Here is a 17,544-nt window from a genome sequence, read left to right as displayed (position 1 = left end):
AATTGGTGGAAACATCCTAAATAAACCCTTGAGAAATTGCTTTATTATTCTGGACGACCATAGAGAAGGTGACTGAGACGTCCGTCGGAAACGGGATATGGCAGCCAGGTGCACTCTGATAGAGGAATGTGAAAGGCCGGATTTAGCCAAATGCAATAAATATGGCAGAATCTGTTAAGTAGAGGACCTTAGAGGATGAACGTTGGAAGTTGAGCACCATAAGCAAAACCTCTTCCACTTGAACTTATATGTTCGGTTTGTAGACTGAGCCCTGGCACAGGCAAGCACCTCCCTGCAATCTGGAGGGATATCTAGTCCATCGAATTCATAGAATTCAGGAGCCAGGCTGATAAACGAAGAGATGTCGGGTTGGGATGACGAACCTGACCCTGGTTCATTGTTAACAATTCCGGTATTGTCTTTAGTCGAACGTGAGGTTGTTCCGAAAGTAATAGAAGTTCTGTGAACCAGAACTGGCGTGGCCATCTGGGAGCAATTAATAGAACCCTGCATGGTTCCCTCTTCATCTTTTGCAGAAGTCTCGGGATGAGTGGAAGCGGGGGAAAAGCGTATGCATAAATCCCTGACCATCTGATCAAAAACGCATTCCCCTTTGATCCCTTCTGCGGTCGCCAGCTTGCGAAGTGTTGGCATTTCTTGTTTTCTCTGGTCGCGAACAGATCTAGACTGGGTTTGCCCCAACGACGAAAGAGACAGTCGAGAACTGACTGATTGAGTTCCCACTCGTGGCAGCTGGTTCGAGTCCTGCTTAGGGCATCTGCCCAGGTGTTGGTGATCCCTGGGAGATGTTCTGCTCTGATGAAGATTCGATGTTGAATTACCCAATGCCACAGCTTTTGCGCCTCTAGAGATAATGCTCGAGATTTTGTGCCTCCTTGTTTGTTGATGTAATGCATGACCGTGGTATTGTCTGTTCTTATCAAGACTGAAGAATTCCTGATGTTTGTGAGGAAGGATTTGAGTGCCAAGGCAACCGCTCTTAACTCCAATACATTTATGTGGAGAGTCGATTCTTGAGTGGACCATTTCCCCCTCACTGAAAGATCCTGCAAATGAGCACCCCATCCCTCTAGGGATGCATCTGTTGTTATTACGTGTATGGTCTTGTCCTTCAGAAATGACAGACCGTCTGAGACGAGGGGAGTATCCTTCCACCACTTGAAAGCCTGCTTTGCTGATGGGGTTATTCGGATTACATCGTCGAAAGAGCCTTCTATTTGTTTCCATTGATTGTCTAATTGCTGTTGAAGTGTCCTCATGTGCAGACGACAGTTTTTTATCAATGGAATGCAAGACAATAGCATCCCCAGAAAAGACTTGTAAGTCCGCACTGAAGCGGACTTTCTTTTGCCGAGACGTGCTGCTAAGTCTCGAAGTTTCTTTCGCCGGTCCTGTGAAGCAGAGGCTTTCGCGTGAACAGTGTCCAAGATGGCTCCTAGAAAAGTGATGTTCTGAGTAGGATCTAGGTGAGACTTGGGGTAATTGACTGTCAAGCCCAAAGCTCCGAAAAGGGATAGACATGTCTCCGTGTCTCTGGCAGCCTTCGATGTTGTTCGTGCCTTTATTAGCCAGTCGTCTAAATACAGGAACACCTGTACCCCTAATTGTCTGAGGTGGGCTGCCACCGGTGCCAAAACCTTGGTGAATACTCTTGGGGCCGACCTGAGGCCAAAAGGCAACACTCTGAACTGGTAATGAATGCCTGCAACCCTGAATCGCAAGAATTTCCGATGATTGGGGTGAATGGGAATGTGGAAATATGCGTCCTGAAGATCTAACGATGTCATAAAGTCCCCTGGGTTGAGCAGGCGCAGGACGTCTTGAAGGGAGATCATGCGAAAAGATTGTTTCTTGAGGTATTTGTTGAGCGAACGAAGATCTAAAATAGGCCTCCAGTCCCCTGTCTTCTTCCGGATAAGGAAAAAGCAAGAGTAAAAACCTGTTCCCCTCTGGCTCCTTGGTACGACCTCTATTGTTCCCTTCTTCATTAAAATAGCAATCTGATCCATAAGCTCGTTGAGATGGGCTGGCGGGGACCTCTTGGTGGTACATGAGGGGGAGGTTGGTTGAATTCTAGTGTATGTCCCCGGTTGATAATATCCAGTACCCATTTGTCTGAAGTTATTCTGGACCACTGGTGTCGAAATTTGGAAATTCTGCCCCCTATAAGAGTGTTGATATAGGGGCTGGGTGCAGACACTTGATGAGGGTCGGTGCTTCCTTGCCGTCTCCTTGGCCTTGAAAGCCGACTTTCCTCTTGTTTGTTGCCTGAAGTGAGCGGATGACTGTGGACGAAAGGAATGCGGTTGTTGTTGGCCAAAGGTTGATCGAAATTGACCTTGGTAAGAGGAGTAATGACGATATTGTTGAGAGCCTCCTCTATATGAAAAGGTTCCTCTCCCTCTCGCTCCCCGAAAAGGCTGTCTTTTGTATTGTAGCGTTGCCAGAGATCTGGCTGTCTCAGTGTCTGCTTTAATAGACTGCAACGCATCATCGACATGCTTGCCAAACAAAAGCTCGCCATCATACGGCATGTCCAGAATCTTTAATTGAACTTCAGGCCTAAAAGAAGTAGCTTTGAGCCACCCCTGGCGCCTGAGTACGGCGCCCCGGCCAACTGGCGAAAACCTGTAGAGGAAACATCAATGGCAGAGTATGATTTCAACTGAAATCTTTTCACCTTCTTGTAGAATCTTACGTGCTTCTACTCTACTGTCCTCAGGTAACATGTCTATGAATTGTGACATGTCAGACCACATCTGGCGATCGTATCTCCCCAGGATTGCTAGAGAGTTTGCTGCTCTAACAGTGGTGGCCGCCATAGTTGAAAACGTTTTCCCTATGGAGTCCAAACGACGTCCTTCTTTGTCTGGGGGGGCAGTCAGAGATGCCAATGGATTCCTGGACCTCCTCTGAGCTGCCTGCGAAATGACCGAATCCGGTTTAGGATGGCTAATCAAACATGCTGGGGAATTGTCTGGTGCCTTATATTTCTTCTCAAGTCTCTGCAAGACTGCGGGAATGGAGGATGGAGTCTGCATGACCTTTAGGCCTTTCTCCCAAATGAAATCAACAATGGGTATGGCCCTTACAGACTTCCTAGTATCTTCTTTGAAGTCATAAAGAAAACAGTCTGACTGCTTCGATGTAATTGGCAGCTGGAATCTTTTCGCAGCTCTTTCCATGACACTATGGAAGCCACCAATGTCGTGCGGTGGAGAGTCCACTGGTGGTGGTGTAGAAGGAGATGGAGTTTGGATTTGATACTCATCCCATTCAGGAATGAGAGAGTCTGAGTCCTGTATCTCACCTTCTTCTTGCTCGTCCTCGGATGAAGGTGAAGCAATACCCTGAGTAGATGAAGGTGCTGTGGTAGGGTCCGGAAATTCTGAAGGTCTAGCCGGGGTGGACACTGGTGTCTGTGGAGGTTGTACCAGGGTAGAAGAACCAGGTGGAGGAAATCTCGAATAATAATCCTGCATCATCTGTTGAAGGTTGTTTATCAACGAGACCGGCATCTGAACTGTCTGTTCTTGTTGTCCTTGAAGTTGTAGGTGACTTTGATCCTGCTGGTCTGAATAAGGCTGGAGATCTTCCTCTTCATCCTCCTCTTGGCACTTAATGCGTAGTTCAGATGGACTACGTGCCACCGGAAAGAAGCCATCATCAGAATAAACATCATCGTCATCATCTTCGTCAGCAAATAGATGCTGCGGAGGAATTGGTGTGACCTTACTGGGCGATGTATGTGATGGAAGCAATAGAGAAGACTTGCTCTTTATAGGTAGAATTCTCTGCGGCAGGTAAGGAGATGCTCCAAAATGAGGATAATGAGTCGTCGATGGAGCCGCCGTCGACGGAGCACTCGTCGATGGTGTTCTCGTCGATGGTGTAGGCGTCGACGGAGCCGTCGTCGGTGAAGTCGCTATCGGTGCCGCCAGCGTCGACGAGGTTGCCGTCGACGATGTCAATATTGCCACGCTTTCCGTCGACGGGGTTGTCGTCGATGGGTGCGTCGTCGGTACTTTCGTCGGTGAAATCAACGGAGATTTTCTGAATTTACTCATCGATGAATGCGTTGACGGTAAAGATTTCAGCTTCTTACCCGTCGACGGCCTCTTTGTGATCTTCAGGGTGTGAGCCGACGATGGACCATACTTCAAACTCACCGACCTTATCGTCGTAGATGACAGCGGAGACGAAGTTACGATCATCGGTGATGAAGGAGCCGTAAACGTGGCCGTCGCTGTAGTCGTCGACGAAGGAAGGCCTGTCATCGACGGAGCGCTCGTCGACGGTGTCGTCGACGGTGTAGATTTTCTGGACGCCGACGGTGGCAGTGAACTTGAAGGCCTTTTGAGCTTCTTTGATGAAGAAGCAGGTGTGGATGGCTCTGAGTGAACCTTGCCATATGCTACCTTGGATGTTGAAGGTAGTTCCTCCGGCTTGTCCTTAAATGCATGCAGCTTCTTAGCTGACTTACTGCTCTTGGGGGATAGGCTCTCCACAGACCTCTTCCTTTTCTTTGAGGTCACTGAAGTGTCACTCTCTTCCTCCTCAGAAAGAGCTTCTCTGGCCTTTCTTTTCTGGAGCCAAAGTAGGAGCCTGGCCTCTCTGTCCCTCAGAGTCTTGTTGGGAAAGGTCCTGCAGATCTTACAGTCCTTGACCTTATGCTCTGGATGTAGGCAGTAGATACATTCCTTGTGAGGGTCCTCACAGTGAAGTCTCAATTTTCCACAGGTCCCACAAGGCCTAAACAGACCTTTTCTTACTGTAGACATGATGGAAAAAATTCTGCAATAAGAGCAAAGTGAAAGTTTCTAAGAATTTCTCTTGAAGAGATAGAAAACTGAGCAGAGCTCAGGGAGACTCCCTTACACACCACGTGCGGTAGAAAATCTGAGAGACTGAGCCTCTGTGCTGAGGATTCTAAAGGGGTGGTCACGCCTGATTGGCTGAAATTTGGGCTCTTTCTAAAGAGGCTGATAGTTCTACAATTGAAGGTGTTTCTCCTATTGACTTCAATATATAAAAAAAAAAAAAAACTATTTTTCTCTAATTATTGCTTTCTATGTACCGTGGGACTCCCACTTCGACGACGGGGAATTATTCAAGCATGTGAATCTATGAAAGACACCCCAATACTGGAGAACCATAAAAACTTTGGCACCGTGCCTTTAAGACCCTGAGCACCTCCAGTATCCCACCATGCCTCAGGGGTGAAGGAGAGGAAACAGTTGGTTCACAGTTAGGTCAGTACTTTTTTACGGTGACAAGCTGTGTAGCCGATTCGAAAGATAGTCTGTCCTGCACTTCTAGGAGACGTGCGTCCGGGGAGGAGGGTGGGTTGTTTATAACTTTGATGAGGATACCCCTGGAAGAGAACTAGGATTTACAGGTAAGTAACTTATCCTTCTCTTCCAGGGGATCCTCATCAATAGTCATAAACATTGAATAGATTAGCAAGCCCATCCCTTAACTCTGCGGACTGTCTAATAGAAGTGCAGGAATAAATATGTATCATGCAAACAAATTTCTCAGAGATGCTTGCCCAACTTGGGCGTCTGCTCTCGCATCTGAGTCCAAACAGTAATGTCTAGTAAATGTATGTACAGACTTCCATGTAGCAGCCTTACAAATTTCAGAGATTGGAACATTATTAAGGAGGGCAGCAGTAGCCGCCTTTCCTCTTGTGGAATGCGCTTTAGGCCTAGCAAGTAGTTGTTTGTTAGCCAACTGGTATGCATTAACAATACAAGAAACTATCCATCTAGATATGGTTCGTTTTGATGCTGCCTCCCCTGTTCTCAAATGACCATAATTTATAAACAAGTGGTTGGAATGTCTAATCAGTTTGGTTTTATCCAAATAACATTTTAGCACTCTTTTCAGATCTAGGGAGTGCAAAGCTTTCTCCGCCGGAGTCTCCGGATTGGGGAAAAAAGTTGGTAGAGAAATAGTCTGATTGATGTGAAATTCTGACACCACCTTGGGTAGGAATGATGGGTGAGTTCGTAGAACCACTCTATTCTCGTGGAAGACTGTGTACGGTTCTTTGGAGGACAAAGCCTGAATTTCACTGACCCTCCTTGCGGAAGTAATGGCTACCAAAAAAGCCGTCTTCCACGTAAGGTGTTGCAAAGAGGCTTTGTGTATAGGTTCGAAAGGAGGGCCCATAAGTTTTGATAGTACCATGTTCAGCTCCCATGGAGGGGAGGGTTTCCGAATGGGTGGAAAAACTTTTTTCAAACCTTCTAAGAAATCCTTGGCTACTGGTCTCGTAAAAAAGGATTCCTGAGAAGGTGACTTACGATAGGCTGTAATGGCAGATAAATGTACCTTAATAGATGATACCTGCAGACCGGATTTTGCCAAATGGAGTAGGTAAGACAGTACGACCTCCTCCTGAGCCAGTATGGGATTCTGACCTTGCTGACAGCACCATATGTAGAACCTCTTCCACTTGAACGCGTAAGAACGCCACGTGGAAGGTCGTCTGGACTCCTTCAAAATGTTCATGGACTCCTGCGAGAGCCCTAGTTGCCCATACTGCAGGAATTCAGGAGCCATGCTGTCAAGCTCAGAGAGGGTAGGTTGGGGTGAAGCACCCTGCCCTCCATCCTGCAAAGAAGATCCGGTCTGCACGGCAGCCTCCTGTGAGGTTGTTCCGATAGGTTGAGGAGATCTGTGTACCAGAACTGAAGGGGCCATTGCGGAGCTATGAGAATCATTCTGGTGCTGGATCTGTGAAGTTTGTTGATCACCGCCGGTATGAGGGGGATCGGTGGAAAAGCGTAGAGAAATATCCCTGACCAGTCGATCAACAGGGCATTCCCTCGAGATCCCGGACGGTAGAACCTGGATGCGAAGTCTGGGCATTTCCTGTTTACCTCGTCTGCGAAGAGATCCAATTGAGGCCGACCCCATTGAGCGAAGATGTCTTCGACGACATCGTCGTGCAGGACCCAATCGTGGGCGTCTTCGAGGTGTGTGCTCAGGAAATCTGCCTCCACGGTTTGTTGACCTGCTAGGTGAACCGCTGTAAGCGACATTCCTCTCGCCAGGAGCCAATACCAGATTGTTTGAGACTCCCTAGATAGGGGTAGGGATCTCGTTCCCCCTTGTCTGTTCAAATAATACATTGTAGTCGTATTGTCCGTTTGTATTAGGAGATATTTCCCCTGAATCGATGGAGCAAAAGACTTGAGAGCCAGATGGACCGCTCTAAGCTCCAGCAGATTGATGTGGTACTCCCTTTCGTTGTCAGACCACAGGCCCTGAGCTTGAAGGGGACCTAGGTGAGCCCCCCATCCCTGAAGAGACGCATCCGTTACCAGAGTGTTGGATGGAATTACCTGGTGAAACGGAGCTCCCACTGACAGGTGAGGTCTGTGCATCCACCATTGTAATGACTGTCGCGCTCCTATCGGTAGCCACACTCTGTCTTCCCAGCGGCCTGTGCTCTGGTTCCAGTTGTTGTCCAGCGCCTCTTGGAGGGGCCTCATATGTAGCCTGGCATTCGGGACAATGAAAATGCATGAGGCCATGGAACCCAGTAGAGATGTCACCTGACGGGCCGTAGGTGCGTCGGATTTCAACAGGTCTTGACACTTTTTCTTTATTGATAATAGTCGTTCTTCCGAAGGATACACTCTTTCGAGCTCTGTATCTAGTATTGCTCCCAGGTAGTGGAGATTCTGCGTTGGAATCAAGGTGGACTTTTGGTAGTTGACTTGTAGACCTAGAGACCTGAAAACCTTGAGCACAATGTCCCGATGGCTTCTCGCCTGTTCCGGAGAAGAGGCTTTCAGTAGCCAGTCGTCTAGGTATGGGTAAATGAAGATTTTTTGCTTCCGTAGATGTGCCGCTACCACTGCTATGCATTTCGAGAAAACGCGAGGGGTGGATTTCAGGCCGAATGGTAGCACCTTCAACTGATAGTGCTGTGAGGCTATCCGGAAGCGCAGGAATTTCCGATGCTTGGGAACGATCGGGATGTGAAAATACGCATCCTGCAGGTCGATGGAGCACATCCAGTCCCCCTGATGTAGCTGAGGGAAAATCTGGTGAAGGGCCAGCATCCTGAACTTTTGCTTTTTTATGTACTTGTTCAGTAGTCGTAAGTCCAGAATCGGTCTGAAAACGCCCTCTCTGCCTTTTTTCGCTACCAGAAAATAATGGGAGTATACCCCCTTCCCTCTGTGCGCGACTGGAACTTTTTCTATTGCTTTCCTTCGTAAAAGGGCGTGATCCTCTTTGCGCAATAGGCTGACGTGAGACGGATTGCATTTGGTTGGTGGCAAGTGCGGTGGAGGTTGCCGGAAAAGAAGAGAGTACCCATTCTCGACAATGTTGAGCACCCATTTGTCTTTTGTTATACCACGCCACTCGTCAATAAAGTCTGTGATACTTCCCCCCACCGGAGTGGTGCACAGTGTTAAGGGAAGCGAGTCTCATTGTTTGGCTGGCGCTTTGGGTGTGGACTGCTGTGGTCTACTTGACCCTCGTTCCCTCATGGCCTTACGAGACTGAAAAAGTGGGCGTCCTTGCCTCTGCTGTGGCCTCTGGGACCAATGAGGGGTTTGAACCCTCTGCTGGAAAGGGCGCCTGTCGTAAGGCCTATACCGTCTCCTGAAGTCCTTTTTTCTCTCCAGGCCTACTGCCCTCATGGTGTCCACTTCCGTCTTCATGCGTGCCATCTCTTCGTCTGTATGGGTACCAAACAGCGAGTTCCCGTTGAACGGAAGATTTAAGATACGCTGTTGTGCTTCCTGCTTTAATCCAGTCAGTCTCAACCAGGAAGACCTTCTTGCACAAACCCCATGTGCGTATCCATGTGCAGCTAAGTCTGCCCCATCTGCCGCTGCGCTGATGACCTGGTTGGAGACCAGACATCCCTCCTTGAAGGATCTCCTGGAAGTCCTGCCTGTCCTCCCTAGGCAATTTGTCTGCGAACCTGTTCAGAGAGTCCCAAAGTGAACGGTCATATCTGCCTAGGAGTGCAGAAGCGCTGGAGACCTTCATCATAGAATCCGTAGTGCCGCACATTTTCTTCCCCAGAGAGTCTAGATGTCTGCTCTCCTTGTCAGGTGGAACCGTGGAGGATGATGCTACTGAGTGTGTTTTTCTGGCTGCGGCCAATATGACTGAGTCCGGCGGCGGATCCGTCCTGAGAAATTAAGGATCTTGTTCAGGCGCTTTATATTTTTTCAAGATCCTAGCAGGAGCTGATTTGAGGGTGGCTGGCGCTAAAAAGGTGTCCATGGTTGGTTGCAACAGACCAGGCACTAGCGGCAGCAGCTTTTTCGAAACCACCCTATGCTGCAGAGTTTCAAAAATGACAGATAAGGAGGTTGACGGTTCTGGAACCTCTATGTTTAGCTTTTGTGCTCCCCTGATAAGTGCCTCATTAAAGGTAGTGATGTCGTCCACCGGGGAAACCCTAGCTGGTGGAGAATCCGTTAAGGTGGGGGAATATTGTCTGACGGATGACCCTGACGATGACCAAGAGGGCGACCTTCTGTGTCTTGACCGTGACCTAGATCGTCTCTGGGAGCGTGACCTGCTGCGAGATGCTGTAGCAGAGCGCCCAGGCCTCGTGGTCGACTGATGAGAAGCAGAACGAGCCAGTCCTGCCCGCGCTGTCTGAGATGTTGTTCTCGGGAGAGAGGCAGTAGGAGAGTACATCCTCGAATACTGCGAGTCCGGGGAGGCCGTCGGTCTGTTAAGGCTCTCCAACCACCTCGGTGACAAATTGATGGGCGAGACATGCCCAGACGATGCAGCTCTCGACCGAGATGAACCACTTCTTATGGATACCACCCGAGATGGCGTGGTCTTATCTGTCGGCGGAAGCCGATGCTCTGCCCTCTGCAAGACAGGTAAAACCTGTGTTGACGTCGACAGCTGTAACGACGTCGAAGGGAGCGCCATCGGTTGTTCCTGTCTCGACGTTGAGTGCCTCGACGTTGACCGGCGATCCCTGGACCACGACCTGCTCGCCGCCGTGTGCCTCGCTGTCGAGCGGTGGGCCGCCGACGGCGGATATCCTTGTTCTCGCCGCTGAGGCGATTTCGATGTCGCCTTCCTTGACGTCGAGGGGTGCGAGGCCTTCGCGGCGAATGGGCACGCCGGTGATGGCTTGACGTCGATCAGCGGGTTGCCGTCGAAGGAGATATGCCCCTGCGGTGGCTATGTTCTCTCGACGCCGTATCCTTCGACGTCGGTCGGGTGGCCGTCGACGGCGATCTATGACGATGAGATGGTGGCAGCGACGACGTCGACGGGGAGCAAACAGGTATCTTCCTACCTGCTGACGTCGATCTAGCCTGTCTCTCCTGAGAATGGCTTGTTGGCTACCTGGGAAGCGAAGAGGATGATTTTTTTTGCCTCTCGTGAAGCCCATGAAGCCTGATCTTCTCCCTGTCCTTCAGAGTTCTTTTTGACATGTTCTTGCAGTGTTTGCAAGTGTCAGGGCAGTGACTCTGAGGCAAGCACACAATGCAGAGTGTGTGTGGATCTGACTGGGCCTTCTTCCCACAGGAAGGGCATTTCACAAAAAGTGAAGGCATTTTTTAGTCATGAAAAAATTTCCAGACTCAGACAATGATGTTAGATGTCGAGTAAAGGTGGAAAAAACGCTTTTCTGAAGTATTTTTCTGAGAAAAACCCAGAAAAACTGAGAGCTCAATGCTCCAGGATCCTCTCAGAAGAAGCCGGAAAAAAGAACTAACCTAACTGTGAACCAACTGTCACCTCTCCTTCACCCCTGAGGCATGGTGGGATACTGGAGGTGCTCAGGGTCTTAAAGGCACGGTGCCAAAGTTTTTATGGTTCTCCTGTGTTAACCTGCATGCAGCCTATTGGCTAAGAATGCTCCATTGTTTTTCAATGTAGTGTTTTCTCTTTTTTCTCTGATGATTGCTACTGCTTATTTCCCTAGGCCCAGTTGTGGAGCTTTGGTAGATATTTTTTCTCTTATTGTAATTTTGAAAAGAACTTTAAAAAAAAAAATACTTCATAGAAATAAAGCATTTTAGCCTGTTTATGATTATAGTCTGCATTGCTGTTTCACACATATATATATGAGTTTAGTATGAAAATTTGTCTACTAAAAATGCTATATATATATTTTTCGTGCATATTTCATACTTTATATGTGTGTATTTTATATATGCTCCGGGGTCCCCGCACAAGGGCGGGAATATTCAATGTTTATGACTATTGATGAGGATCCCCTGGAAGAGAAGCATGTATTCTACATTATATTAAAATAGTATACTTGTGCTGTAGAAAGACCCACCTTAATAAGATACATTTGAAGTCATGTCAAAGGAATAGGTGTCTGATGTGCTAGGAAAGACCTCGTAAATCGGAAAATACCCCATGGTTACACTATATTTATTTGATTCCATTGACTCTCATCATATGACCCTGTTATGTGGAACCGGAGTCTATATACCCAGGATTTGGTCCAGCAGGGATTTTGTCATGTGGCGCTAAGAGTTATTTTTTCTGTAACAGTCCACCTCTTGTCTTTGTCAGTGTGGCCAGCATTGACAGGGATACTCCAGATGGAGCATGATTCCAAAGATATGATGCAGGGAGAATTAACGTCATGAGGGTAACTTTTTACCACTGTGTCCAAATCTTATTACCCCACTGTGACATTGAAAATACCAATATCCCAGTGTCTGACGTACTTGGAGCATCACAGTTTGCAAACTGTCATAAGACTGTATTCACTATGTGTCTCATATTGTTTTAAGTACTTGCAATTCCGTAGCCATTTTGAAATATTCCTCTGCTACTTGGAACTAAAGGATAGGGTCTGCTACATGGAACTAAAGGATAGGGTTTTCAACGAAGCAAAAAAATACAGAATTGCATTTACTGGTGCTTTAAAGTTTTACATTGTATTTATTATTTATATGTAAACACAGCCGTACAAACTATAGCCTTTGTCAGGGATCCAAGTGTACAACTTAGCATACAATAATAGAGGATGATTTTTATGATATCTGCAAAAAATCTAATACCTTAAATATTCCAGTAATAATTTAAATAAAATATTGCATTATGGTACACCCAGGTAAAATATCCACAAGCTTCCATTTAAAAATAAAATTTCCGGGGGATAACGACAACCAAGACAGTGGAAAAGGCTTTTGATAGCGTTAAATATGTCAGCAGATATGGAGTTTCTGTAAGTGGGATAGCCATGTTTGCAAAAGATGTAGAGGGTGTAGTGGACTGGCAGAAGTCAGGGTATGTTTAACCACTCTAAATTACTGGTATTTGTTACCAAAAAAAACGTATGAGGATAGTTTGTTCTATGTGGTATGAGACAACAGCCTGATCTGGTTTCCAGATGGCAGATCCGCATTACGATAATTTCATTAACAGGACTAATGAGCTCTGTTAATGTAGAAGCAGGGAGTCAAAGAATAGATTGGGTGTGGTAATTTAAATACTCCATCTGCCTCCATGGGATAGTTCTAGAGATGACGCAAGGCCAAAAATAGGAAGACCATGAGTACTGTCAACCCTGTAAATTACCTTTTTGAAGAAATGGGGTAAGAGCTGATTCCAGTCTCGGTGCCATACTGGTAGACTATAAAGGCTACCCAACATAACATGATCATTGGAGCTTATCTCTCAATTCTGAGATTGGCTCTCGATGAGGAAGCAACTCAGATGCCTTGTTATAGAGTTGTCATTGATTGAATGATTATGGAAGGGGAACAGGCTTCACATCCCTTCAGGTGAACCCTCATTGAGAATCTAAGCATCAGCTGCTGTAAAGACCCTGCTTCACGCTTGTCCTTGGAGGTGATCTGGAAAAGATGGGCCAACTTTAAATTAATAAGGCATGGTGCCAATTTGCAGTAATATATGGGAGTGAGAAGTGTGCAGAACATGCATGGTAGCCCAGGCATTATGTTCCAGATAGCACAGGCTGGAACAAGAGCCCCGTACAGCATATGAGGGTTGGAGGAAGCAAACACTGAGATTGTTATTAAACGCAAGCTACCTTGGGGTTCTTGGATACACAAAAGGGTATCTTTGGAGGCCCTGGCATGAGCCCAAGCAGAAGAAAATAAGCAGTACAAGCAGGCTATCCCAGGCATCCTGGACAGCCTTCATTGATTTGGTTCAAGGGAAACAGTATGGTTGGCAACACGTCATCCTTTTCTATTACTAATTCATCACTGTATCAGTGGGCAGGTCCGAGCACAGATAAAACTGTCCTGTGGTGTGTCTGAGGCATGCATAGAGATGCATGGAATTTATTGTAAAGATCAGTCAGGAGCTTCTCTCAGGGAAAAGCAGATATTATCTAAATTGACCGACAAGGAGCACTGTAAATCACTTGCATGAGATCCTAGCTGGCGCTGATAGATTATTCGAAATTGGAGGTCCAGACAGGTCTTAGGAGGGCCACCTTTGTGGCCACATGTAGTACAGGTATGATGTTGATGTAATTACAGCCAAGAACTCTTGTGTAGCAGACAGGAGATTTTGAAAGATACAGGCAAAGAGTTCCTAGAAGTAGAGGCATAAAAGTTGTTAACATGCATATGAAGATAGTATTATGAAGAAGTGTAGTAAGCTTCTGAGAAGCAGAAAAATGTAGTATTGAAATAAATTGTTTAAGAGCGGTGACCATCTGCAGCGTGTGTAGGATATAATATTTCCTTAACAGACAGATTATTAAACAAATCCGTAATCGTGCTAGGCAGATTTACATTTTATTGAAAAACTTTAGTAAGAGTTGGCAGTCATCCGCTTGCAACTGCCTACTTTCCCCAAGGTACCACCCTGATTTCCACAGGCAAAGGGGACCAGAGGGACCAATTCCCTTTGGTGCATCAGGTACCCCCCAACTTGGGAGTTGGTAACTGATAAATAGTTTGTAATCGGAGTTACAACGGCAAACAGTGGATATATATGGTACAGTTTCGCAATTTGACAGGAGCGCCCAAAACTTGCTCCTTCCAAAATGCGAATCAGTAATAATATTTAACAATGTTTTGGGAATCCAGAAAACTTTTCTGAGTCACAAAATGGGTTTAGTAAATAAGAAAAAGTGATTTAGCGGTCACAAATCCTAAAATTTAGGGCTTTGCAGGGTTTGTGATCAATAAATAACTTAGTACATATAGCCCTTTGTCTCAATTTCCTTTACATTTATCTTGCATTTTCTTAGTTATTTGTTCTTTTTTCTGCGGGCAGACCAGCTTTTTTGTTAATACTGCATTAACTCAAGTCATTGTTCATTGGAAGCTTATACAGTCCGTTCTGTGCAGTTCTCGTTCTCCATCACGTGTCCACTTCTTTTACTGTTCCTGACCAGTACTCCATTAGTTTATACTATTCGAATAACATGAGATTTCTTCCTTGTATTGGTATGCTTTACATCTTGATATTACACTCCACCAGCACAAGTCCTCTTTCTTTTACAAGCGTTTGTCGCTGTTAGGTTTGGTGAAGCCAAATGCCACTTTTGTTCAGTAAATATGTAGTGAGCTTTGGGTGAGCCTCTTTCAGATATTGGCTTGCTCTTTAGGGCCCTTAAGTATGAACACATTTACCCACAGACACAGAATTGATCAAACTTGTTGATACATCAGGCCCTATCTTCTATGTTTCTGTCATGTGGGCTGGTCCTTATTGCACTTTATGTCCAAATCATGCTTTTCTTGTTATTCTTAACATGTTTTACTTTAGATAAATGAAATTTTTTCTATCTTGAGTCTTTGTTGTTGCATAGTGTTTAGTTGTTTATTTTTTTTATTTTTTATTAAGCGGTCATGTTTACCTTTTTAAGAAATGTTTGTGCATTATCTTGCCTGATCATATGATTTTCATTTCTTATATTATGATGTTCACGACTTCTCTCACTTATAGTTTGGTTTTGATATCACATAGTTGCCCCAAGCCTGACTGACAGATTTCCTCCAGGTATCTTCCAACAAGTCCTTTCTGCTATGTCGATATTAACTACAAAAGTGTGATTTTCACAACATCATGTAGCCTGTGAGCAGTTCCTGTAGATTCTTGTGTCCGTTTTCCGTACACTCCTTCATGCTGTATATACTTGGAATCGCTCATGTAATAATTTTTTTCTGATATGCATTGATGGATTGAAGTTTGCATTATGCCTTAGTTAATAAGGGAAAGCCAGTGCAACAGGTCATTTACCCTTTCCTTCCTGAATTCATTTACCTCTACTGCTCATTTATTGGCTCCTTCATGCTTTTTAAGTGACAGATTTTGCTGATTATACAAAAGAGGGAGGCAAAGAAATTTCTCCCCTCCCTACTCCTACTCTCAGCAAGGTGACTCCACATAATCATTCTCTAGGCCACGCCTGAAGCGGGCGGTCAGAGTACGGCTAATGACAATAACACGTGGCGCCATGCAGTCCTCCCGCCGGTGGAGGATGTTCCAGATGAGGATGGCGGCTGCCAGTGTGGCAAGCAGGCAGGCTCCAATGTTAAAGTAGCAGGACCAGGACAAGTGAGTGTAGGGTCCAATCCTGTAGAAGGTCACCAATCCGATAACAAGCACGAAACCTGCAATGATAAGGAAAAGAAATGTCAAGAATGCCCACTTTAGCCTACAGTACAAACTCTTTTATCATTCCTAAGCATTGCATTTCTCCCTCCCCGGCAGACTGAGCATGTGTCATTCGTATCTGCAGTTCGGCCGTTGTTGTTAATGGCTCTAAATTAGGATCTTGCCACCCTTTGCATTTTTTGCTTGTTTGTCATTCCGCCTGGGTTCAATCTGTTTTGTTAATGGTCTCACCTTGACATGCCACCCTTTCTCTCAGATTGTTTATGTCCATGTCATTCAAGCCTAAATTACAAATGTGTTGTTAGCAGATCCTTCGTGGTATGTTAAATGTCTCACCACACTAACACTTTCAGTGTTATTATCCTCGTATGTTGACTACTCCATGCTGGAATTCTCTCATCTAGTGCACACTGGTGCAACATATACAAGGATTGGGGGAGGGTTCGGTGTTATGGGGAAGAATAACAGCAGCAGAGAGAAATGGGGCACATGGAGTAGAACACCACCATCCAGGGCATGGGTGGGATCCTGCTTAAAAATAAAAAGCAGAGGTTGACATGACAGAAGGGCCACCTCTCAGAGAAAATATGTAAAACAATAAGAAAAGAAGGTGGTGGAGAATGAGGTGGGCAGCAGCTTTGAGACTAGCGGCAGAGCCAACGTCTGCATTTCAATGTCATGGGCCACTTCCATGGCAGTTGGACCAGTCCTTTTGGTCCTAGCCATCTTCACTTTCTTTAACTTGACCCACATGTCACAGTGTTAATGAGGTGGCAATGAGGAATGCTCAAACTCTGATAGCATCCAGTTACCACTGTTTAATAGCGCCCTGTAACATTATGGCCTCCGTCACAAGCTGAGACTTTCTTCTTACATGAAGTTAAGGGTGCCATTTGTCTTAGGTGGACATCTTAATAGATGTTCCAGTGGGCATTAGGCAGATGTAAAGATTGCAGCAGCTGCAGTCATCTTTGTGTTTTATTGTTTCAAAGGTTGTCACTGTGTCCAAATGTACCTGCTATGGTAGTTGCAGTGGTGCTGGAACACTTTTCAGAGCAGGAGTGCTGCCATCAGTCAAGTCACAGGGACTGTAAAAAATCCAAGTGTCACACAAAGAAAAAGTACAGCAAATGCGACACAACTATTCAAAATGAGAGTGGTAAGGGTGTAGAATGTAGCTCGTGGTGCATTTTGGGGCATGTTGTTGCACATATATTACTAAAAAAGGTTCAGTAGTTTATTAACATTTACAGAAAGCACATTTTGAACATTTTCCATTGAAATGGCCACCAAATGTTTTGTGACATACACTCTTACTGATAAAACTATATAACGTACACGTGATAATGTGTAGAAAAGAGGTTTTCAAATATTTGTGTGCATCACTAAATTTCTTAATTTGTTCTGATCCTATTAAAATCTGTGTTGCCATCACACTTCAGAATTAAAAATGTGCATCCTTTGTGCTTTCCTAATGGCTGCCAAATTTTGAAATATTTTGAAATGTTGTTGTGTTAGAAAAAAACTTTACTTTTGACACTCCTTGTACCCCATTAAGATTGTCACAGTTCACTTGAAAAAATCTCTCGTTGCAGTTAGGGAAAGATAAGTAAACATCAACCACCATGATTAAAAAATGTAAGCAGCACTGTCAGGAGAGAGAGATTCACATTTGAACTTTGTCTTTGAAGGCTACCTGTTCGATCACGGAATCGACATTTTACCTACTTAAGATTCGAGATCTATTCTTGTAATGTTTCCTGTGTCATTTCCCAAAGCCGAACTGTTTGGCTCTGAATCGAGTCCTTCCATGGAACGTCTTATCTTTTTCCCATCGGATGGCTACGTGTTCGTTTTCTACTCATTGCTGCCGCCCAAGCATGAGTCGCCCTGAGGCTGCCGCCCAAGTCAAGCTCAGCCAGTGTTCGCCATCAAAAGGAA

The 17,544-nt window shown here is 45.7% G+C and overlaps 2 protein-coding genes across 6 annotated transcripts in view; one reads left to right on the top strand and one right to left on the bottom strand.

The window, feature by feature from the left end:
* The window catches only part of IFT140 (intraflagellar transport 140), a 1,792,511-nt gene that overhangs the window by 1,330,545 nt on the left and 444,422 nt on the right, over positions 1-17,544 (top strand). The gene's annotated exons all lie outside the window — the stretch shown is intronic.
* Positions 11,921-17,544, bottom strand: part of TMEM204 (transmembrane protein 204) — a 115,191-nt gene continuing 109,567 nt past the window's right edge. The window contains exon 4 of the mRNA XM_069210627.1: positions 11,921-15,599. Within this exon, the coding sequence (XP_069066728.1) occupies positions 15,355-15,599 (245 nt within the window). The 3' untranslated portion in view covers positions 11,921-15,354. The remainder of the gene's footprint in view (positions 15,600-17,544) is intronic.

Source organism: Pleurodeles waltl, chromosome 10, assembly GCF_031143425.1.
Source record: "Pleurodeles waltl isolate 20211129_DDA chromosome 10, aPleWal1.hap1.20221129, whole genome shotgun sequence".
NCBI lineage: Eukaryota > Metazoa > Chordata > Amphibia > Caudata > Salamandridae > Pleurodeles > Pleurodeles waltl.
The sequence above is the reverse complement of the archived record's forward strand: the minus strand, read 5'-3'. Positions and strand labels throughout refer to the sequence as shown.